General features: G+C 39.5%; 2 protein-coding genes across 11 annotated transcripts in view; one reads left to right on the top strand and one right to left on the bottom strand.

Moving 5' to 3' along the window:
* Positions 1 to 8,678, top strand: part of LOC108241456 (potassium voltage-gated channel subfamily KQT member 4) — a 50,861-nt gene extending 42,183 nt beyond the window's left edge. For all 10 annotated transcript variants that reach the window (XM_017425612.3, XM_017425604.3, XM_025007270.2 and 7 more), the window contains 3 exons: positions 4,104 to 4,235; positions 5,258 to 5,396; positions 5,486 to 8,678. In XM_017425612.3, coding sequence (XP_017281101.1) covers positions 4,104 to 4,235; positions 5,258 to 5,396; positions 5,486 to 5,689 — 475 coding nt within the window. In that variant the 3' untranslated portion in view covers positions 5,690 to 8,678. The remainder of the gene's footprint in view (positions 1 to 4,103; positions 4,236 to 5,257; positions 5,397 to 5,485) is intronic.
* cfap300 (cilia and flagella associated protein 300) lies at positions 8,672 to 12,030 on the bottom strand. Its single transcript, XM_017422563.3, has 7 exons — positions 11,753 to 12,030; positions 11,570 to 11,651; positions 11,413 to 11,482; positions 11,113 to 11,270; positions 10,866 to 11,038; positions 10,092 to 10,158; positions 8,672 to 9,001 (listed from the first exon to the last, which is right to left on the bottom strand). The coding sequence occupies exons 1-7, from the start codon at positions 11,860 to 11,862 to the stop codon at positions 8,870 to 8,872; spliced, it is 792 nt and encodes a 263-aa protein (XP_017278052.1). The 5' UTR covers positions 11,863 to 12,030; the 3' UTR covers positions 8,672 to 8,869.
* Between the last annotated feature and the right edge of the window lie 12,992 nt (positions 12,031 to 25,022).

The following is a 25,022-nucleotide window of genomic DNA, read 5'->3' as shown; positions in this document are numbered from 1 at the left end:
ATTTTGTTGGTATTTTAATTTATCTTGATGTCCTTTTAGTTTTGTTGTTTCAGTCTCTGGTTGAGATTGATTTTGTTTTTGGTGTTCGTGTTTTATTTTGAGTTGTTGTTTTTTTTTGAGCATTAACGCCAGTTTTGCAGTTCTTACTTCCTGTTTTATTTTGATAGTCTGTTCTTTGTTCTGCTTCCTGTTTACGTGGTTCTGATTACCATCTGCACACTTGTTTTTTAGTTTGTGATTTCCTGCCCTACACACCCACCCACACATATATACTTCTTGTTATTTCGTTACAGCCGGTAGTGATAAAACAACAGTTTTATCACTACTGGCTTTTGTTTTAACACTACTGACTTTAATTTTTACATCTTAAATTTGACTACGAACCCAGCAGAATCATACTTTTACTTCATATGGAAATGTTTAATTGAATATTTTTACTTCATAAAAGAAAATTCCTATTTTATCTTCTATTAAAGTTTGGTGATTTAGGTCAGGTTAATCATAAATATAGAAAATTCCAGGGGATTCAAAAACACTCTCCCCTCAGCTACACACCCAACATGCACCCACTTACGTACACACACAGGAAAGCTGGAGTTTTTCACTGATGGTGGCAGAAAAACTACATTTGCTAGCAAACATCTGGTGTTGGGGCTGGGCCGGACTCCTGAGGGGTTTGATGAAAGCAGTTTATAATGCCTCTGTTTGCTGCTCCCTGATGTCAGCAATGAAGGCACGCAGCATTTCTCAAGGTAGCGTGACGCCGTCTGCGGCGTTCAATATATATGACGGTCTTGGAAGAAGCTGTCCTGTGCGTGCGCATTAGGAATTATTAATATAGTCCCCAAAAATAGTTTAAAATGGTTTGAGGATAATCAGGAGTCCCAGAGGATCAGAATTTTAAAAGTTTAATATATTTACATTTTAAACTCGATGATTTGGCTGAACATGGTGGCATGTTACCATTTCTACTAATGGTGTAAACACACTGCACATATGTTTACCACTGCAGGGATGTGCCACGATATATTCTTGTGTGACAGTTCGGTGCCACTAACAGGACATTATACTGTCTTCTCAGGTTTGCGCTTGACTCAGCAGATAGCTCTGACCTCAGCTGCTCTGCGCTGCAGACAATAGGAAGGGAGGGAGTTCCTATAGATAGTGCAGGTGTGTAAACAGCAGGTGTTTTCACTGTGTTAACACACACGTGTGTGTATGATCGATGTCGGGGAAGCACAGAGAGGCTTTAGTGCTGAGACTTCACTTTAGATGCATGTGGTTTATCAGTGTCTGGCTGCCTGAATAAATGTGGATGGTGGTGTGTTTACGTACGGAGGAAGCAAGAGAAGATGAAGAGAATGAAACAAAGCCTGCACCGTAACGCTCCATGTGCAAAAATTGGATACTTCACAACACAGTCTTTGCAAGCTTGCAGTCTTTGATGAAGTGCCTACTTTATTAAATAAATTATTTGGACGTGCTTTTCCATTTATAGTAATCTGATTACAAGCATTTGTCATGTGTTTTTGTAGCTTTCAGCTGTAATATTTTAATGCCTTATTATTTTCATGTTTTACATCCACCTATTATACATAAACCTTAGCCTGTGGGTTGGATTTTTTTCCCACTTAGCAGGCACAGAGTTATATCTAGAAGGAATCAGACACGTCCCAGCAGTGGCTCATCCTTCTTGGCCCACCTTGGCTTCATGTCAGCAGAATAGTCATTTTTAATTCCCAGATAAAACCTGCCATTGGAGACTATCTGGGACCCACCTTTGCTGAATTGCAAAAATGTTTGCATTGGCTTTGCAAGCATTTTAGGGGCACAGCTGACATTTCCTCTCCCTCCAGTCATCATTGGGTTTTTTACATCTCAACTTCCTCGCATTGAGAAGCTATGATATCTTTTAGTTAGCCGTGCCAACTGTATTGCACAGTGACTGGAAATTGTCTAGAAAGGGGTGGGGGTGCTGAAACCTGACTCTGTGTTATTAAAGCCATTTTAGTGACCAGGAAGGGGAGAGTCAGCATTTTGATGAAGCCCTTGGAGGATACAAAACCCCTCTCGCTTCCTTTCAACCTTTTCCTTAACTCACACCTGAGACCCACCCTGGCAAAAAAAAATAAAAATATATAAAAAAAATCTGCGCCCACCTGCAAATTAAGAAAAGGCTGCTTGCAAAAATACTCCAAATGCAGAAGTCATCAAGAAGCAGTGCAGTGTGAGGAGGAGGAGGAGTTCGCTGACGGCTGAAACTGCACCAGCTGTGGACTTCCTCCTCCTCTCAGTCCTCTTCTCCTTTCTCCTTCGCCTGCACCCTGTCCTCTTATGAGTGCCCTTTTAATGCACCTTCTGCAAAGGTTTGGAGCAGTCATTTCAGAAAAGGACTCCTCTCACAAGTAGTCATGTTGCCCACTTTTTCTAAATAGCTGACTTTTTTTTAAAACTTTCTTTACTTTCCCTCAATTTCTAAATCTTCTGCCGTCACTATGTATCGTGACAGAGCATAGCTATCACAACTGGGCCTTCTTTACCCTTCCAAGCCCCCCATAGACGTGTATATATATATACAAAACTGTTGTAAAGACAGTCTTTTTAGGCTCTGACTAATGCATGATTTGCAAGCCGATACGATAAATTGACACCTCAAACCATACAGCCTACTGACGTCTTTTTTACAGTTAGCTCACACTACAATTACACCCACAGGACCAGTCAAAACTACATCAAGATGCATGATTTGCATGCATGCCAATTTAAACATAAGCCTTTCAGCAATCAAGCAACAAGTGTGTGTTTGGTAACAAAGTAAGAACAACAAAGTTCAACGAAACAGGCTGCAACACTGTAGTAAAACTACTGCAATATAATCAGCCAAAAAATGACAAGTTTCACTCACCAGTTAAACAGCTAAGACCCAGTTCCACTCCACTGAGCCAAGGGCATCATTCAAATTTTGCTACCAAATCCAGGTTGTTCAGGTCCCGGGCATCCTTTTTTTAACGAAGGTCCATATTTTATTGAGCAGTCGTGTTAAAAAGGGCACCAATGACAATTCCGCGACTACATCAAATCCACAAATCAGCACTTAGCTACGCCTCCTACGTAAATCAGCTACCAGGCCTGCTAGAGTACCCTAAGGGCGGCGAGAAAGTCCAAACAAAATGCCCATTGGCTACAACTCTTAATCTGATTTGTTGATCAAAACGTCTATCTGAACTTACGCTCTCATTTGTTTGAATGGTCTGGGCACTCTGCAAAGGACAGAATACTCTGAGGCTGCGCACGCAAATAGCTGATTGGTTCTCCAAACAGAAAACAGAGAAACAAGCTTACTTATTATTTTTATTTATCTATTTATTTATCTTATTCTTGGGTCCCCAAGAATTTCTCTGAATATCTTCCTTTGCAAGGAAAACTGACATTTTGATTGGATTTATACTCTGTCCCGCTCACATTTAGTGTTTTTTCTTCTTCTCTGGTCAGGTGATGAGCAGGGAGCTGAAGTATCAACATCCTTAACTTTTCCTTCTTATCACGAACACGTCCTTCACTCCTCCAGCGGGACATTACTCCACAACCTCTCGGGCGGAGGATGTTGTCAGGGATATGTTCACCTGGTACGGTGGTGTTAGGTTAACAATTCTCCGTGTGACTCCCCCACGCTGGGGCGTGGGAGGTGATTATGAGCTCTGTGCTCTGGGGAGCAGGAGCAGCTGTGGTCCAACGTAGCTGACACGATGACAAAAGAGCAGAAACGGAGGACAGAATAGAGGTGCGCGTTCTCCTATCTGCGGAAATGTGCTAATTGCTGAAACAGCAAATTCTGATACGAAAATGTCTCAGAGAGACGCTCTCATCCTCCCAGTATATCCGCTCGGTTTAGTAGGTTTCTGACTGCTTTCTTTATGGGCCTGTTTGTGAATGATAAGGTCATGCTGGCTTTAATTAATCTTGTTATTCACACGCTGGGCTGAATTGTTTGATATCTTCCTTCTCCTGCATTTTTCCAAAGGTTTACGGGGCTCCCATATGCGTCGGCGTGCGGTCTCAAGCTTTTTACATGAGCGATAATGGAGCGCGTGTTTCGTTTGTAGGATCCTGAAGTTTCTCGTGGCCAAGAGGAAGTTTAAGGAGACGCTGCGTCCGTATGACGTGAAAGATGTCATAGAGCAGTATTCAGCAGGTCACCTGGATATGCTGGGCCGCATCAAGAGCTTACAGATGAGGTGGGTTTCCTGCGTTTAAAAACCGCTGATCTGCTGCTTTACACCTGAACTGTAGAAAGAAAAAACTCAGATATATTTAGTTTAAAAGAAGCAGTCTTTGTTAAAAAATAAGTAGTTCAATCCTATGTTTTACACATCAGGACAAAATAACAAATCATCTGATCTTATCAGGTCTTAAAACTACATCAAAACAACCTTAGATGAACAAAATGGGAAATACTACTGTTTTATTTATTTTTCAAAAAGTAACCCAAAATGATGAAGTTGACTTCATCACATTATTTAATAGCGTGTGTAACCACCTTTAGTAGGAATAACTTACATTGCCCGAGCATTGGTCACCTTAGGAACAGCCTTAAAAGGGGAAACTATATAAATAAAGAATGTCATAAGCATTTTTTGACAGAGACTGACATGTTTTCCTTCACAAAATCTCATTTAAATCTTACAGCATGTGCAGCACTCTGCCTTTATGAAAGGATTGGATGTTTCCACATCTAAAATCATCAAATCTCTGTTCACTTTTAGCTGGTTTTTAAAGAGTTTGCTGTGTTAAAAAGACAAAACTTTTATCTGTTGAACTGTGAGGTTGGTTTCATTGAATGTTTGTTTTCAAATCCAAACCCTTGGGTTTTAAAGACCATATTAATTAATTATATAACTGCTGATAGAAACACTGTTGTAAAAATCAAAGCAAAAAGCAAAAAAGTTTTTTTCATTTGTAATGTTTTTGGCTTACATTTCTTTAAAGAATTAATCAGCTGATTGGTCAACAGGGAAGGATTGTGAGGCCGCTGATCAGTATTTGACCAAACTACACTGTAGAAAGGTTGAATGGAAATTAATTAGATAATGTAGACGACAAACAAAGGACTGCAGACAGAAGCTCTGTCTTCTGTGTGTGAATAATACCTTTAGTGTAGACTTCAGGCTGTTTTTGCAGCAAGAGAAGAGAATAATCCACAAAGATTGTTGTTTTTTTATATCATATTAACTGAACGCTGTTGTGTTTGCGTAACTAGGGTGGACCAGATAATTGGACGAGGAGCCGTTCAGCCTGATAAAAAAGCACGCCCTGAAAAGGGAGAGAAGACGCCACCAGAACTGGACCCGCTGGATGAGCTGAGCATGATGGGACGTGTAGTCAAAGTAGAGAAACAGGTAACAAGAAGGGAGGGTTTCATTTGGGAACATCGGGGCTCGTTGTAGCCGAAGATCTCACAGTCCAGTGTTTGTGTGTGTTAACTTAGGTACAGTCCATAGAAAGCAAGCTGGACCTCATGCTCAACTTCTACTCCCAGTGCTTAAAGAAAGGCTCGTCGCACGCCACCCTGTCCTCCCTCCTCGACCCCGACCTGACTTCCGACTACCACAGCCCCACGGACCATAAAGACCTCTTCCCTTCTGCTAACACGCTCAACATCTCCCGGTCCGAGAGCGATAACTTGGAATGACACTGAGCTGATGGACAGAAACCCTTTACAGAATGTCCTCCTGCAGGCTGAGTCCTCTCTCTGAGCAGCCAGACAGAACTGTTCTCCCTTTATTTTATATCTACCTTCTCTGATTGCTCCTCCACCTTCTCTGACCTGCATCCTCAGCCCTTTCCCTGGAGCGAACGTTTCCGGAGCTGGTGAGATAACGGCCACCAGAGGGCTCCAGCTGACGAGGAGCCTCAGCCAAAGCTGCTCACCGCACACGCCTCTCAACTCACTGGATGAGAACGGAGAAAGTGAACAAGAAAAACTTGACTCCTGAACCCCTCTCAGCCTCTCACATCATGCTGTGTGTCCGACTTCCAAACCTGCAAACATCAGACTGTTCAAGGAGAGTCAAGGAATCTCATCTCCAACATCATCCTTTTGTTTGGCTGCTTCAATTAACTTAGATTTGTCTGCATAAAGCCAATATATTAGTCATCTGTCCAGTATTTTGCCAGTGATATTTTGGGATGGCAGTACAATTCTTAATACCTTGATGAATGTAAACTGATAAGCACAGATGAAGCCATCCACACCTGGAGAAAGTTCCCTCTTGGACCTGGTTTAGCAGCCACCACGGTACAGTGTCTCACTTAAACAAGGGAATTTAAACTCCCCTTTAGTTGCCCCCCAAAAAACAGCTACAATAATATGTTGGAGTGACTCATTACTGTTTTGATTTCCATCCCCTCTTCAAGGAGTTTGGTCTCCAACAAGCCCACCGGCAAAAAAAAAAAGTTAAGTTGGCATTCGAGGATGGAATGTTCCTAATTATTTAAGGTTTATTTGAACAACAGTGCTCTTTCACAAGTCCTAAATCGGTGTTTCGCAGTTATCCCAAGGCTGCTGTTCAAACTCTGAGCATTTTACAGGCCGTGATGAGTGCTTTTGATGAAACCTTTAAACTTCCTTGTCTTGCAGCCTGCACTCCTTTCATGCAAAGTCATCACTCCTTACCTCTGAGATAAAATGCTCAGTTGTAGCACTTCCGGGACACTTTCTGCACTGCTTCTCCTCACTTAGCATCTATCCTCAGGTCAGGTTTACTACATCAGCCGCTTCAGGATGTCAGTAATACTTCACACAACTCCCCCCCTCCTCCTCCTTCTATCGGATGTCACATGCACTTTGCAGAAACTTTACGGCTCATTTGGCGCGGTTTGAAACGGTGACTAATGCGTAAAGGAATCCAGCTCTGTAGAGCCTTTTGCCCGCCGATGCACGTGTCGTTGAGACACTTGGGAGCGAAGAGCGTACCTAAAAGTGTTACTGATTTTACTCTCTGGGGGATGTTTGCTCCCTAAAAAAAAAAAAAACAGAGGGTGTTCAAATGCACACATTTTGAGAATGAAAGCAATTCTTGTACTTAAGTACTTTGGCACTTGATAAATTTACCACGTTTTGTTGTTGTGCTTAATTTAGTTTGTCATTTCTGTTATTTTCTTTACTGAACTGGTTTTTGTGCACTTGATCCTATGTATCCTGTCAAAAAAACGATTAGTTTTTTTATGATTTTCGTTGATAAAGTGAATGTAAGATTTATTTTAACATGTAATTCAGCTGAATCAGATTTTTAGGTAAATGTGGAATCAAACCGCGGATAAGAAAACCGCAGTCAGCCAGTCAGGTTCTCGCAAATGTACGTTTTTACTGTCTGCGTACGACAACGGCTGAGAACAACACTTCAGCGCACTGTTTTCGGCCAGCGTCAACTTCTTCCTTCCCCGGTCACGTCTGCTGACTCAGGTGCTCCACTTTCCCATTTGAAGTGAGCCTTTTAACCAGTGAATGTACTTCATCGCTCAGTCTGGCGGTTCTTGCTGCCATTAGGGGTAAAATGCCATTCGGAGCTCGCTGCATTGTACATGTTTTACATTAATTTCATTGGGAAAAAAAACGATTGGTAGCTTTATTCTCTGGGCTGAATTATAACAAAGATGCCTGTTTATTAGAGGCATTAGTAGAATGAACAGTGCTGTTATTTCAACGCTACCTAGAATGTAGAGCTTCATGATAATTAACGCGACATCTCTGTACTGCATGTTGTTTCGTGGTGGCCACAGTTTTAGGGAAAAAAACAAAACATAAGGATCTCCTGTGTAAAAAAAAAAAAAATTAATAATTTAAGAACATGAAAGCGAATAACCTGTGCCTTCTTTGCCCTCATTCTGTACATGAAGTGGTGCGGCTTTCTAGCTCCAACATTGAATACGTGCTCGGAAGAGAAGTCTTTCATAGAACTACATGAAAACGCTTTTGATTTATTGTTTTTTTTTCTTTCTGCAAAACCTTTAACTAAAGAAACACTTTGAGATTGAGTCTTTTACAGCTGCTGTAAAACTTTGATATTTTCGGAGCGTATTACTGTCTGTTCAGCATATCACCGTACCTCTGTCAGGACCTCCTCACACAAACACACTCCTCACACCGTTTGGCAACACCCTTCAGATGTGGAGGCTGGAGGCATCGCAGGAAACTCTGCAGGCATGTGTCCTTTCATAGGCATGTTACATAGATCAGTATGGCTTCCACACAACTACCTCTGAGGCCACTAGGGGGCGCTAGTTTAGGAAAACTGATTAGGAGAAACAGTTAACGACTGAATTCTATGCATGAATCAATCTGCACGTTCTCTTATCTCTTTGTGACGTTCTGCCATCCGTCCACCCTTCACTGACTTGCTGCCATGTGACATTCCACCTCATCGCTCTGTAGCTGCTTTCTTACTGTAGGTTGTTGGAACTGAAGCACGAACTGATCAAGCAATAAGCGAAAAGCTACACTAAGTCTTCCAAGTCCAATTGATGAAGCAATTGGCTGAATAAAATGTGCCGCTGGTTTGTTTTCTAATCTAATCTATATTTGATCTTTTAAAAAGGTACAGAAATGTGTTTCTGCTGAGGATGAAGTTAGATCACTAACTTATTAATTTATTTGTTTCAATAAAGCTCTTTGGACTGTATGCTGCTCTTGGTGCCTTTATTCTCAGTATTATCACTCATTAAATTTATTTATTTATTTTGCACAATCACTCCTGTTGGAGGTGTTGCTTACTTTTGATTACACATTAAAGTTTCTTCAAGGTGAATTCCTCCATTAAACTAAGGCTCCAGGTTTGAGCTAAAACCCAGAATTTTTTCCAGTTTTTCACCATCACAATGACAAGCTTCCCACGCCGTAGAAGTGGAAGAACAAGGTCACTTGTCGTTTAAAAGGGTCGACGATCAGATAGGCGAACGTCTGCTCCTCCTCTCGAATCCCAGGGAAGCATCGCCCAGACTCATCCTGCAGATGACACAACAACACGGGCGGTCGATGAAATATGTCTGGAGCTGGTTCCTGTGTGACAGGTGGGTTTCTTATGAAATGTAATTAGAAACAAACTGAAAACGTTCTATCATTTAAATCTCATATTTAACCGGAAAGATGACATATCTGAAATGTGATGTCAGTGATAATTTTCTGCAAGTCGTTGACAGGAGTAACAAAACAAGAAAAGGAAGAAAAAAAAAACAACAAACACTTGTAACAGTTAGGAATAAAAAGTGAAAACCTGGAAAATCTTTCTGAAAATTACAGATCCCTTTTTCCTTCAGACTAAAGAGCAGAGATATTCAGCTGTTATTGGGTCCGTAAGAACACACATGATATACTGTAGACAACAATTTGGGCTATATGGAGCTAACATGATGACTTTCATTTTAGAGAATACTCTGCTTATTTTATCAAGTCATTGCTGAACCATGCTGAGGCTCTGCAGGACAGAACCCTGTTGCTAATCTGGCCTGTTTGTAATTCACGCTTTTTACTTAAGTTATTTGGAAATTTATTAAACACAAAGATGAAACATTTGAAGCTAACATCAAGCAGAAATGGGATTTTTCTTTTTTCAAAACCTTTTCTTCACAAAGTCTTGTTAAAAAAACAACACAATGGTGGAAATGTGGATGATTAATCATCAGTTTTTTATGAGTAAGCATGTCCAAATGTTTGGACAGTAGTTGTGTTTGGACCAAAAACAAAGAAAAGCAACATCAATGTTTTTGTACTATTATTAATGTCATTTAGGATTTCAGGAGTTTTGCTTTCAGTTTTTTTACATCCTACAGTTTCCCAACTTAGTTAAAAACATGTATAAATAATACTGCTGTATTTTGTTTTTATTATATTTTAAATCACAAGTTATTTTAGTTATGGATGTCAATAAATACACGTTTAACATTGTTTATCTGTCTGCTACCTTAAACTGTTTTCTCAAATGTCAAGTGTTTTAGATGCATTGATGCTCAAATAAAGTTATGTTTTCTTTAGGTTTCATGAAATGAAAACAACATTATTTATGTCATATAGGTGAGGCACTGAGGTGGTCACTTACATAGGCGCACACTTTGAGCACAGTGGAAACAACACTTATCTTCTTTGTGTTGGCGTCCTTCTGCACACTAGAAAATAAACATTTCTGACTTGTGAGTGCACATAGTGAAGATGTCTGTAAACCTATTTCTGTATAAAATGTAAAGTCATGTATGCCGGTCTTGTGCGAAATTCTGTTCCCCCGTGAAAATGTGCGCCCCCTGTGTCGGGAGCGCGCATTGCAGCCAGAGAGGCGGATCCGGCGGATCTGACCATTTTCACGGCGCTTCTGATCGATTTACATTTTGAAAACTGTTTGACATTTGTCCTTAACATACTTTAATATAAGGAAGCTATGGAAAGATAGTTTCAATCACACAATGAAGTGCAAATATTTTGAAAACACAGTTAAAGACTTGCAGGTAAATTAATTTGTTTCCATTTTATGTCGGGGGAACAGATTATTTCAGGCGGCTAAAATATTTTGTTTCCCCCTCCTAACTTTGGCAAATAAAGAGCAAATGTTATCAAAATCACAGGATTTATTGTTGATGATGAAAGGATTAAACACAGTTAAAGACTTGCAACATGAAAGTTACAACATTGACATGATTATATGAGTAGTTTTTTTTTTTTTTTTTTTACCGAGAAATCGATCAGAAGCGCCGTGAAAATGGTCAGATCCGCCGGATCCGCCTCTCTGGCTGCAATGCGCGCTCCCGACACAGGGGGCGCAGATTTTCACGGGGAACAGAATTTCGCACAAGACCGGCAAAGACAGCTAGGTTGTTCTCACCTAATCAGGTCTTTGTATATTTTCTTTGTGGTGTCGATGTAGGGAGTAATGGTGTCCTCGTACTGACAGAGCTCTCCTCCAAGGCACAGGTGCTTGAAGAGGCGAAACAGAAACTCCTCTCGTCCCTCTCTCCCCACCGCGTAGTAGTGCTCGGAATCATCGTCCTGTAACATCTGGGAGAGGAAAAGAAGTCTTGAGCTGACTCTGCGTCACAACAGATCGACAGAGCAAAAGAGGAGAGGTTCACCTGTCTGAGTTCATCATAGTCTGGGTGAACATCATGAAGGCATTTCACCACGTGCCCAGAAGGCCTCAGGATGCCGCAGGAGTAGATGGGATCAAACAGCTGCATGGAGACCTGAGTGCACGGCACGAGCTCCACACTGACAGACACCACCGGCTTGTCTAAAACACACACACACACACACACACACACACACACACACACACACACACAAAGTAACAGCACATCTAGCTTGAAAACTGAAGCAGATGAGATCAATTTCCTGTCAGGGAGAAAAAGGCGCTCTGGGGGGACACGACATACCAAGAGGTACCCAGACTTTGGTCTCCGTGTTTCTCAGGCTGGAGACCACTTCGGGGTCCCTGAAGAAACACTGGAGAAAAACGCAAAGTGGCATCAGGAGCATCCAGACTGGACACATTAAAAAACAGCCATTTGACACACCGGGTTTATTTCTTACCAGAGCAAACTTCTCACAGCTGTAAGGGTAAAAGTTGTTGTCAAAACTGTAAGACTGAGCGGAAATCCTCCCCAGCATAGACCTGAAGAAAAACACAACTCCATCAGATATTAGGCAGCCACGGAGACCTGCCGGCTGATGAACTCGCAGGTTGACAAACTTTTTATTTTTTTTCCACCTCACCATTTCATGAAGCGCCTCAGAGTGTCGTTATCCTGTTGGAAGGGGAACTTCTTCGTGGGAAGAGGGCTGAAAGAAAACGTCTTCTCAAACGCGCTTTGCTCTCCTGCCATGATGTTAAATTTCACCTTCTCAATACGTTTCCAACACACACAAAAAATAGATTTAGCCTTTTCTGATAACAAACTTGTGAGGAAACAGATTTGCGTGCTGTTACGTCGTGCAGAAATATTTTTAATTAACTCAAAACTTAAAAAACAACTTTCGTGTATTGTAACGGGTCGTCGTTGTCATGGCAACAGACGCTAGCGGCGTCACAGCTCCAACTTTTGAACAACCTTTATTGACCCTAACTTACAAACAAACTGGGGATTTGTGACCCTAAAACGTATTGTTATGTTTCTATTAAGTGTTACTTTTTTATTAATTTCATTTTAAATGTCTTTATTGAAACTCATGTTGAAATAGCCGTATTTCGTTTTAATTTAAACAATGCAGTTTGTCTTCTCGGCCACTAGAGGGCGACATTAGTCTGTTTTAGAAAACGCCGGCTTTTTCTTTTCTCTTTATTTTTCTTAAAGTGATTTCTGTGCGCGTGATGTTCTGCTGATAAACACCAGAACCAAATTACAGCCGAATGCCTAATAATTAAGTTTAGACACAACTTGTCTGCAGATAGTAATGATCAACACGGTTGTGAATAAACATTATTTGAACGAGAAGACCTGCTGTAATAACATTTTCTTTTTTCTTAGCAAACCTTTGTTGTCTTGTTATGCATTTGATAACTCATCTAAAATTACATCATATAGCCAAATTTTTCTCTTGAAATCTTATTCGTTTGACAGGAGTGCCGGAGGCTAAAGCAAATGGCATTTTTCTTTCTTACATTTATAGAAAGGTATTCTTTTTGTCATATCCAACATCCTTGTCCCCTGAAGCTTCTGTCTGGCCTTGAATTCCTCCTGGGAAGTCCATTTATTTACTCCTGTGTAAATACTTCTGTCATTTCTTTCATTCCTAACATTCCTAGACAAGGTTGTGAGGTCCTTCTGATGCACATTCCAGTAAAGGACACCGAGACCTCGAGGTTCCATATGAACAGGATCAAAGGTTATCTGGACAGGGACATCCTGGAGACACGTTTATAAAGACAAATGGCATTCAATATGTTTAATATATACTGAATTTATGTTGTCAATAGCTTTAGTTTCATTAAGGTGTATATCTTGAACAACATATAGAGTTACATTTAAATAGCTGAAGGCTTTTTTCACTTTAAACAAGCATCAAATTATCATTCAGAACATTTTCCAGTCCATCATTCTGAGTTACTATGCTGTTTATACTGTGACAACAAAGATGACAACATCTTGTTTAAAATGAATCGGTACATTTGTTGGATTTGGGTCATCTCAGCTGGTGACATGAGTAATGAGAAGCTGGAGGCAGACAAGAAGTCATTATGGGTCAGAACTGGTCAGAGGCAATAAATCAAAGGCTTCTTTTCTTGGCCTTTATCTTCGTCACAATGTGGCTTAAAACTAGTTCAGTCCAACTTTCCATTCAAACAAAACTGTGCCTCAACTTGTACAATAGTTTCAGGCTGATAACATTACATAATCCACACGTACATTTTTAAAAGACTGACAAATGAAAAAGTGATGTTTAATCATATTTACACAACAATGAAAACAGTGAAGGATATGATGAATAATTTTGTTTTTTATATTTTAAGAGAACAGGTTATTGCACAAGCCCCAAATACTTGATGGAAAATGTTGTTTGGAAACACTGCATCCAGGATATGACAAGCTGTAGCTGACACACGCCCATTAAAACACAGAGGTTTGTTTTCATTTTCTCCCGATTGCTTCATGGGAATTACACGTAATTCACTGTCATTAGAATAATCAAGAGGAAAATGGAAACCTGGCACGCTGTGAGGCAGAGCAGGTGAGAGATGTTGGCAGCTGATTGTCAGCTATGATCACATCTTTCCATGTTGGCTTCACAGATTTAATGGCAGATCTGGAACTCTTCCCAAATTCTTTGCAATGTTTTATACGATTGCCCCGCTAGGACTTTTGCACCTTTACTGGCCCATTTCAAAATATTCTGCATAAAAATTAGGGAACAAGTCCAATCTACCTTAACAGTTTCCAACTGCTCTGCACTATTGTTCACTAAAATCAACTCAAACTTTAAGAGCTACACAACCAGACTGACAGGGTTGCCATTAACAGCTTGCTTTAGGTTTTATTTGTAACTTTAAAATTACATTTTTGTTTGGTATTTTTATTGCCTGCAGGTGAAAACAGAGGATAATGTTTTTGTCTGTTTGTGTGTCTGTCTATCACCAAATGAGCCACGGGATGAATTTTAATAAAACTTGCAGAATGTAATCTTTGGATATATATCTAATTACCTTTTGGAATCAGCCTCATTTAGGATGGCATTTAGAATACAGATATTAAGCTAATATTTGATGTGGTAGTAGCTGTGAGTCATTCAAAACACATACTCTGAGTGTGACACGAGATTGTGCATAATGTTGTTTTTAAGGTACAATTCCATCATTGCATAATATGAGAGGATTTTAGTCTGGAAAAACTCCTGAACATGAAAGGCGGCAGGCGACATGCATTCCTTCCAGGAATGCTAGACCTTTAATTATCTCTGCAACGCTCAGACCAGAATGCGAAATACCAGTCAGGATGTTTATGTACCTGACATGCTCACCTGTGCCCGAGCAAGAAGGATGCCTCGAGGCTGAGGAGCAATTTTTCACAACAGTGTAATGGATATCATTAGAGACAGACACAACAACAGAAGGAACATTCGAGGTCTCACGCTCCGTAGATAACGTTTGTCTGTGGAGCAGAGAAAGCCTGTGAGAAAAAAAGACCTTTGTCTCAGTTTTTAGGAGCTACTGAACTGATCTAACCAGGACTGTAGATGAGGAGCTTTTAAATAAAATTAAAAACAAAGATCCGCTTTCAAAGAAGTATAATGGCATCAGACTTTATCATTTATTTCTTTGACAACATTATATCACAAATAAGACAGCATGCTGACAAAAACTGATTTGCACACTTATTTTTGTTCTTCTCCACTTGGGGAAAATTGTTAAAAGACAAAAAGAACAAAAAAAGAGGAAGTCATGCAGAGCAGGTTGAGTTGTTAAATTCTTGCTTCAACTCTTAAATTGTCCCTAGGTGTGAGTGAGAGCGTGAATGGTTTGACTTGTTTGTCTCTATGTGTCCCTGTGATGGACTGGAGACCTGTCCAGGGTGTCCCCCACCTCTGGCAAAGTGACAGCTGGAGACAGGCATCTTCACCAGGAGTTTGTCTCTCCTGTGTGGCTGCAGTTCGGTCCTTCAGTCACTCATCATAAATCATGACAGTTCACCCTCTGGAGATGAAATCAGATTAACAGAAGCAGCCATTTTATTCTCAGTGTTTGTAATATTATTTCAAGTACAGTGTACATTTTTGTTTGTGTAAAACAAAAACTTTTCTTTCTTTTTTATGGTCTTTAACAGTATAGCTTTATAAAAACCCAATCAGATTTTCCAAAACCATTCAGGAAAATCAACTAGTTTTTCTCTGAAACTTATTTTTTTGTGATTTAATGAAAGATGAAAATATAAAAGTAGTCTAAGTTAGGCAGAAACACAATAAAAACCTACAAGTCTGCAGAAATTTTGTTGTCAGAAATGTGCTTTTTTTTCTTATACAGTTTATGAAAGACTCTTTTACTCTTTGAGTTTTAAACCACTGTATGCGTATAAATACATAAGCAGCACAGGGAGGTTTGCTCTGCAGCATGAAAACAAATCAATCAGGAGCAGCAGATAACAGTAACCTTGTCAAGAGAACATTGTCTTCTTTTTATTTTCTGTTTATGATTCCCCCCCCCCCTACACTGTGTGATCGTGTAGCTGAGATATTCTGGGAATCCTTGAGAATCCTTTCTGGGACTGACAGTAAGATGACCAAAGCTGAAAGAGGGGAAACACAGGAGGGATGGGGGCTGAATAAAAAGGAGCCACAAACATAAGAAGTCTACTGAGATAAGATATTCCAACCACACAGTGTGTTTTTAAATTAACGTTATCAAAACTGTAGCAAAAAATTTACAGTTAGATTACAAGTGGTGTCGTTAGATAGTGCCACTTGAAAGGCATTTTATTCCAAGTTTTCACTTAAAAATCAAAAATTTTGGTTTGTTGATAGCCTTAAACTCATTCGATAATGAGTGCAATGAAATGTTTTAATGTTTGGCTGTTGACAGGACAAATAACAAAACAATAAACTCATCAACTTTTAATTATTCTTTACCAAAAAGGAACTGATGTGACTGAGAAATAAACCCACTGCCAATCCCCATCTTCACGATTTCTTAAAAGTCTAAGTTAAATTGGACGGTCCTGTTTAACTGCATCATGGTTGGACACAGTTTGTCTCATTTGTCTCTGTGTCCCTGTGATGGACTGGTGACCTGTCCAGGATGTCCCCCACGTCCCGTCCAATGTCCTCTAGACAAAGGGACCAGCATGAAAAAGAAGGTAACGAAAATGAATAGATGGATGTAGTTCAAGAACAAAAAAGACTTTAATTTATCAATAATTCATTTTGGATTTTCTAAAGTTAGCTTCACTCAGTTGATGACTCTTGCCTCCTAAAAGCACCGTGATTATACTACAATCAATATTATTAAAATATACAGAAAACACAGAAACATACTTTATTTAAACAAAATTATCCTGAAACACGATGACACAAATCATAACATATAGTTCAAAACCTCCCAAACCATGTCAGACCATTGAAGCTGACAATAGATTTTTAACTCTTTCTGATGGCATTAAGGTTTAAAAGCATCCTGTGGAGGTATGTAGTCCTTGGATCTGTTAAAATTCGTCTTACTTTCTGTGTTTAACCCAAGAAATATGTTTTCTTGCACTCAACACTTCTCCCTACCTCGTTTTATTAGAAGTTAGCCCTCATACTTTCAGGTGATTTCACTTCCTGTTTCGTCTGGTTTCAGTTTCAGTATTTCTCTCAGCATAGACAGCTCCTGGGTCATCTCTAGTCAGATTCTTGTTGTTCTGTTGGGTTCACTCATGTCATGTAGCACTAAAGAGTTTAGTTTTTATAGTTTATTCTTTATCTTTCGCCTCTGCACTGCTGTTTACACTTGGCTCCTCCATTCTTCTGCAACCATAACATCTGACCTCAGTTATCACGCATCAGGCTTTCAGTCAGATTCATCATTAACACATCATCTTTGGCTTCTGCAAATAAACAAATCTCAAGGCTTCAAAACAGTCGCTGACAAACTCAAACACCACATTTATATATCTGTTATATTTGCATATCATGTCAAACTGTAATCAAAGTTTGGTAGATTGAACCTTCTGTCCACATGTGGCATGTTTATGAGCAAGACGCACAAACAATAAAATGCTTCTCATTGTTGGAACCACAAAAAAGGAAAAGACACGCCTTGCATTGAACAAAAGCTTTGACAGATCATGGCTGAAACCAATCAAGCGGAACATGTGAGTTTAATCATTTGGGCTCCAAGCTGACAAGTGAGCATCGCAAAGTCCCCCGCTGTCAGTTTTATGACATTTGTAAGACAAAACACACACTCTTCTTACACAGCCTCGTGGCCCCTCTGTTTGTCCCATTTCTGTCCCCGTCTCCACGGTAACGGTGGCCCGACATGGAACATGATGCTGGACGAGTCCAGGAATGCTGCCTCACATCTCTGCCAGCTTGTTGCAGCGCCTGGCAGGGACAGCCTGACGAGCATCAACAAGCTCCTACACTTCCTGCTGCTTGTCTACTTATTTATCTGCTCTTAAGACACTTCCTGCAAGCAGACATCGTGAAGCTCTTGAATAAAAACTACTCCCAAGTTGTGGGAAACAAACAAAATAAAAAAGGATGGAGGAGGCAGAGAGGGATTTTTATTGACATCAACTAAAACTCCAAACCCATTAAATCCCTAATTTAATCAAAGAAGGCAAAAATGTTCCTAATAACGAGATGCCTTTTCTATTTCAAATCTCTGCAGAGATCCTTGGATTGTTTTCCTTGCTGTTGTGGGAATGAGATAAATTAAACAGGCACTAAAAGCTGAGGAGCGCTGCTGATGCTGTTGGCCCCCAGGGCTCAGAGCTCTGCCTCTAAAGTCAGCTCTACTCCAAATAAAATAAACTCCTCTCCAGAGCCAGCCTTCCTCCGCTTTATTTATTAGCAGCAAAGATCCTCATGAGGAAATCAGGCTGTATACGTGTCGCTCTGCAATGACTCATCGAAGAACCCCCAAATAAAACTTTGTGTTTACAAAATGATTCAGCGAACTCCTTCTTCCTCTTTTGTGATATTTAGATAAATCTGGGTTTTATGGTTTCATGCATACCTTTTGTAAAAAGGCTATTAACTATACAGACTTTTGCTCTTTTTGCAAACATTTTAATATTGGGATTGTGTGAAGACACTTACAGAAGAGTCATGTCTGAAATCACAATTTTTCAACCGTATTATGAGCTGTTTTTTACTTTTACCGTTCAAATTTATTGTGCACTACTGCATACTTAAACAATCAACACATTTCAGGATTACCAGCTGTGTCAGTCTGCTTTACGCTGCCAGAAACAACACAGTATTTAACAGAAATTAAAAAAAATGTACAGCTATAAAACCCATTAGCTTGATGAGATTCTTTTTGAGTGTGGTCAGCCACTGACCACGTTCCACAGCAGTAGAAAAAAACCTAGTCTAATCTGCATGTTTTTGGTTTTATTAAAAAAAAAAAGAACATATTGCAAAGTGATCAAACGTACCGAGGCGTACAATCACGAGGCCCAGGTTTGAGACCACGCTTTTCATTCCTGTTTTTCAGTTTTCTATTCCTTTAAAGTATCAAAACTTCTAGATGACATTTAAACAACACCATCCTGTTAATAAAGAGATACACCGTTCTTTACAAACTCACTGAAAACTAAAGACTTTATTCGGATTAACAGCCAAGGATCTTGATAAATTGATAGTAAACAAAACTTGGCTTGTTGCTGCTTCGCTTTAGCAACATTGCTTGTGGTAAAAAGTGAAGAAACGTGACATTTTGAAGCAGAATTGTTGACTCCAGGCAGTCAGATTGCATAATCAGACCCACACCATCCGGTGCAGTGTAAACATAACGAGTTCATGAGAGACTATCTTTCAAAACGAAAAATGTTTGAACAGCAAAAACGTCTTTTGTTTGTTTTCGCTGCCAAATTATAAAAAAATGTAACCAAAACGTGGTGAAATAAACACTGGGAACATAACTTTAATTCATATTTAGGCAGTGTATACGAATACAGAATCTAGGCTCCTTTTAGTTGAGTTGGTCGTTCATAAAATGAACTGATTCCATCTGTTTGTAGATCAGCACCGATGTAGGATCTGATGGGACAGAACCTCGTCGGAGGTCATCGAAACAGACCCGGTGAGGTTTCTGTGCTGCACTAGACGTGATGAGGACCTTCAGCGAGGAGATGGATGTGTTTCTGGGTGGGTGAGTCAGTCCCTGTGGGGATGCATGAGCAAATGAACAGAGGAGGAGAGACCACCTGAGGCCTTGATTTTCTCTTTCTTTGACATGAAAAGCTTACACCAGTGGTCTCCAATCCTGGTCCTCAAGGGCCACCATCCTGCATGTTTTACATGTTCCTCTGCTCCAACACACCTGATTTGAATCAGTGTGTCATTAACAGGCTTCTGCAGAACATGAAGAGGTGATCTAACCACTGAATCAGGTGTGTTGGAGCAGGGAAACAAGGAAAACATGCAGGATGGTGGCCCTCAAGGACCAGGGTTGAAGACCACTGGCTTAAACTGTCAACCAAAGAGAAGGATATGCATTAAGAAAGAAACTCCAAGAGGATCTTTTCCTGTCTTCCCCCAGTTGACCCACTAATTCCAGACCAGCTCCTCACACAAGTGTTGCTTTCACAGCTTCCTCCCCTTAGAATGAAAATAAGCTCATCATCTCCAAACCCCTGGGTGTTTTAATTATTGCTTGTTGTTACCTAATAGGACGTGCTGCATGCAACACAGTTTAAGCAGCCAGAAATGTTTTCTTATCTGATATCTCTCAGACATGCCAGATGTTCACAGCTGAAAGGTACAAAAACGCAAAGTGACAAGCCGCTGCACGCCTTATCGAGTAACCTCTACTTGAGGTCTTCACAGAAACCCTCCGAGGCACCGACTTTGTTTTGTAACGTGTGATCTTTAGTTCTGAAGACACTTCACAGTTTAAAATAAAGTGTTCAAATGTCATCCAGGATCTTTATGAACAGCTTAGAACTATCATAATTGTGTCTTGTGAAAGTATATGCAGTATATGTGTGTGTGTGTGTGTGCGTGTGTGTTTGTGCAATCCAGTTTTAAAGCTGACTAATGTCATAAATAATTTAAGAGCAAAATATTACCAATAATGTTAATTTATCAAATGGAGTATGACTGGTAATTAGTGGTAAATTTGTTAATAGTTGTGTAATGATTTAAGTTCATTAGAATACCATGAAATATGAATAATATTCAGAAACTCAGATCATAATAAACCTAAATTTTGGTTCTTTTAGATCATTTTGCTTCCATTAGTACTAACTCATGTCATCCTCACTGGTGGACTACAAAGATTAGTTTGTATTTTGGGTGTAAATTAAAGTAGTTAAACTTTTACTAACTGAAAGTGTTTGTTAGCTGATGATGGTTCTTTCTCTCTGACACATCGAGACCTGTGGGGTTCTTCAGGGGTTTGTATTTGGACCCTTTTTTCCCCTTATATGTTCTCCTTTTGGATCACCTAATACAAAAAGTGAGTTTGTGTGTTTTTTCACCTGTTCTGATGATAATCTACAGTATCTAACCTTAAAGTCTGGTGATTTTACATGTGTCACTGTTCTACTACTTGGCTGAGAACAGCAGCTGAATATGAATTTTTTTTAACTTAATTGTATGATTTGCTTATGATTTTTGTCTTAAAGTTACTTACTAATGGTCTTTATTCCTTTTGATCTTTTGGTCTTCACACTAATCATTCGCAAAAATGCAGCTGTTTGAAAGATATGTTAAAGTTTGTTGAGCATTTTAGTTATTTTAACCTAAGAATACTGCAAAAACATTTCCTCTTCTATCTTATCCAGAAATTGTAATTCATGCTTTTGTGTCATCTTGATTAGACCATTGCTCCACCAGGACTCTTTTCCCATTTAAAGCTGCTTTGAAACTCACCTGTAAGGCAACTCACCTTGCTTTGCTCACATATCCCAGATTTTATGTCCCAGCTCCTGATCTAATTCAGCCATGAGCCAAGTGCAGTCAAGCTCCAGCTTACGTCAGTGAATTTTTAGCTGCTTATACGCCTTTCAGACCCTTCAGGTTCTCTGATGAAGGCTTTCTAGCTGTTCCTCACTTTCAACTGAAAACATGAAAGAACTGCACGTTCCAAACTTTAGAAAAATCAGCCTCTGGGTAGTCTGAAAGGCAGGATCTTTATTACAGGTGGAGATCCACCTCTTTTCAAAGGGTTTTTGTGTTTGATTCTCCTGCTTTAGCCCTCTCCTTTAGATGATTTTATTTCACATTTATAGTCCCAAATTTAGTTTTTGCCTATTTATCTGTTTGTATTTTATGTAAAGCACATAGGTTTAAAATTTTGTTATGTAAGCAAAAATATTCTCAATCATTTTTTGCTGCAATGACATTTTTGTCTGCTTCCTTGTGATTTTCACACGTCTGCATTTTAGTCACTAAAATTCCACTTGACTACGTCAAGACTTGTGTTGCGTCTTCTGAAAGGACAAATCTGATGAAGCAGAACCTGCGTTTGATTTTTGCTGTCATTAACGGAAGTTTTAACAGTCCAGTTCTCTTTATGGCTGAATGATTCAGGGTCTTTCTCGTGTCTGTCAGCATTAATCGATCTGCAACTCGGTGGTTTCGCAATCAATATAAGTCGGAGGTGACAGGCGGGCGGGCCGTGGGGGGCAGAGGTGACAGACTGTCTAAACTCCATGATGCTCTTCAGCTTTTTGATATTTTTTAATTGTTTGTGTCATGTCAGCACAGTCACAAAGATAAACTGAAATAATCTTTTGAAGACTCGTCTTTAACAGTTTATCTTACAAAACTTAATTTTACCTACAACTTACTTTTTATTTCCCCACTTTTACCTGTTACACCTCGGTCCTTTAATAGCCAAGTAAAGTTTATTTATATTGCACTTTTTACAAACAGAAATCACAATCCTTTACAATAAAAACAATACAATAATGTGAATAAAAAATGACATACACTAGTATACACCTTATAGCATGTATTTTCTGGTTAGAGGGCCTAAATATTATTTATATATATTATAGTTACTTTATCCTACTGGAGTCAGTGAGTTCATTCATTTTCTGCTCATGATAAATTCGACAAACGCTCCTGGGACGATGTTACCCAGAGGTGTTCCTGCTCACCTCTGCCCTTCAGCCCCTAGGCCACTCCAAGCAAATCATCTGTGTCAACATGCTTCTTCTGCGCCCTTCAGTCCAGAAATGTTCATACGGTCAAAAAGTAGATTCAGCTTTTAATGTAACCAAAAGAGCAGCGTTTTCTAGACAGTCAGTCATTTCCAGGAATTGACAAACTTCCCCTCGACATGGTTTCACATCTCGAGACATTATGTGTCATGACTTTCACAGAGCTGTGCAGTCTCTGAAAAAATAAGAACTGCTTTTTAACTTTTGACCCACCCTCCACACACACACACACACACACACACACACACACACACACACACACACACACACACACACACACACTTGTCTTTCATTTGCAGCTATTTTTGTAAGGCGCATCGGTTTCAGTGTTCTGCTTTTAAAAGCTGCACCTGAGGTTTCTGAAATCTGAACAGATTTTCTTGTAAACTTTGTGTTTCCTCAAAGTTATCTTGTCTGTACTGACAGGTTAACTTGCTGTCGACCCACAAGTTTGACTGACATTGAAGACATCTCGTACGATGCGAGCTTTCTTTACAGCCACGGGCAAAAAGACAAATCCAAGAAAAACTCTCTGTCCTGAGGTGTTGACTTTTGAAAAACTGAGGCAGTCAAAACGTAGAAAATCAATTTAATTTATGGGAAAAGTGATAAAATTACTTTACATTCCCCACGTAAAGAGAGTAACATTCCTTATCATCAGTGTGGGTATAATTTTTTATTTTTTAGTCTTAGAGCCTCTACTTGTCTCAAAAACACAGCCATGAAGTGTTGTAGCTCCAGCTGCAGAGAAGGAGAACGAACAGTACAGCGATTGACTCCCAAATATCTGAGCTTCTCATCAACACCAACATGTGGGTGTTTTCCGTGCTGCCAAACGCCTTGAAAACATTCAACTGCTGATGCTCTCCGTCTTCATTTGTGCTGCCTGCACGCCCATTCTTGTTTACTATCATCCACACACGTCCTGCGTATTCCTGGAACAGGAAATGCTCCAGAGGAATGGAGACGGACATGTGTCTACTCCTCCTCGGGGTCAGGGGAGCAGACCTCCACCCTGACGCAGTGCAGCTGGGGTTCCCGGCCTCTCTGCGTAGCATCGTGAGATGATTATGAAGCAATGCTCTGGAAAAAGAGACGAATTGTTCCTCAGGACGAGCGTAAGCGTGTGTGTTTTAGTCGCAGCGCTTGCTTTTTTTTCCATAAAAAGCAACTTTAAAGCACACAAAAATAAAATTAGACTTTTGTGAGTGCACTTTTTGTGTGTTGATATGTAATGTTTGTTTCTATGTACAAGCTGTTTGTTGCCATGTGTCTTCAGCCTCCACAGTTGGGTCTATTTTCAGGAAATTACCTCACAAACAGAAGCGCTGCTGGTCTGATATGAGACTCCCTTTTGCTGCCACAACTCTAGGCTGTTTAGTGTCATGTTTAACATCCAGAGGGTTCAGTGAAGTTTGAGTCACAGTAATCTGTTCATTGCACACCCATACATTAGTCTTGTGACACACCGCCTACAGATCTTGTGAAACATAATTCTTACGACCATCCAAGATGATTCACTCAGGAGTGAATCACACACATGTTCCCTTGTCTGCTGACTTCCTCCTCTGATTCAGGGGGTCTTGTGTTTGTATCGGAGGGTCCTCACATACTGATACACGCCTTCTCTTTCTAGGCTACAATCACCTTCTTGTGTGTTTACAGTAAATGAGGCATTAGAAATGATTCACCTGTTGCGCAGCAGAATTCTTTACATGTTAGCACAGCTGAATCACGTACAGTTCAGGTAAAATAAGGACTGAGGTGATGAAGGTTGAACTCTGTAAACAAAGTCGGGACACCTTGTTTCAAGAAGTACGAGGTTGTGTAAGAGTTGTTAAAACCATAATTATAGTGTTGTTTGAAAAAGCAAACCTGTCACCCAGAACGGCCTCAGTTTTGCTCACATTAATGAGAAGCCGCCTGTGAGCTTCTCAGATCTGTTTTGTAATTTAAACATTTTGTTGTGAATCTAAAAGATCATTGACAGAAGTGGGAATAAAGACAGAAAGGGAAAACACGTTTAAATGAGAAACTGTAAAAAACATTTGGATTTAAGCTTCAAATTATAGGAACTTTGCATTTGTGCCTCGAGTTCTTTTTCTTTCGTTTTTAGCATCTGTCCTTCAATTTGCACCATATTCCTCTAAATTAATATATTTAATAATCAAAACATGAAGGGAATGAATAAAAATCTGGCCATAAAAAGCTAAAAAGTCAAACCAAGCAAACAAACAAAAAATTATTACTATTTTCTGTAGCTGGTATCCAGCCACATAACCTCACCCCTCAAATGATGAAATACATTGTTAGATAAATTATTAAATTAATTATTTATTAGTAACATAATGCTAAATAATTCTTGTAATTAGCATAATTCTGCAATTATAAATAATCTTTTTAATTGTATAGTTTACTGAAACCACAGAACCCAAACTTAAAAAGTGCTAAATAAATAAAATTAATGTATACATTTTCAATTAAAATGCTGAATTTTTTTGTCATTTGTATATTCTTCAAACTGACGTTTTGGAGAAGATTACCTGTTATTTATTTTTCTAAATTAAGAAAATATTTATTATATATTTAGAACTAATAGGTATAACTGTTATGAAATAAAGTTGTGCAAGAAAAAAAAGTTGAATATTACTGAAGTTTCATTGAGGAATAAAAGTTTT

Source organism: Kryptolebias marmoratus, linkage group LG5 (genome assembly GCF_001649575.2).
Source record: "Kryptolebias marmoratus isolate JLee-2015 linkage group LG5, ASM164957v2, whole genome shotgun sequence".
NCBI lineage: Eukaryota > Metazoa > Chordata > Actinopteri > Cyprinodontiformes > Rivulidae > Kryptolebias > Kryptolebias marmoratus.
This window is presented reverse-complemented; position numbering and strand designations above follow the sequence as displayed.

Bases quoted from the DNA above. Each gene is read 5' to 3' on its own strand.
- cfap300 (XM_017422563.3), bottom strand. From the start codon at position 11,862: ATGGCAGGAGAGCAAAGCGCGTTTGAGAAGACGTTTTCTTTCAGCCCT. The intron at 11,483-11,569 runs GTAAGAAATAAA...GTTTTTCTCCAG, and splicing joins GCTGTGAGAAGTTTGCTCTG to TGTTTCTTCAGGGACCCCGA. The intron at 11,271-11,412 runs GTATGTCGTGTC...TGTGTGTTTTAG, and splicing joins CAAAGTCTGGGTACCTCTTG to ACAAGCCGGTGGTGTCTGTC.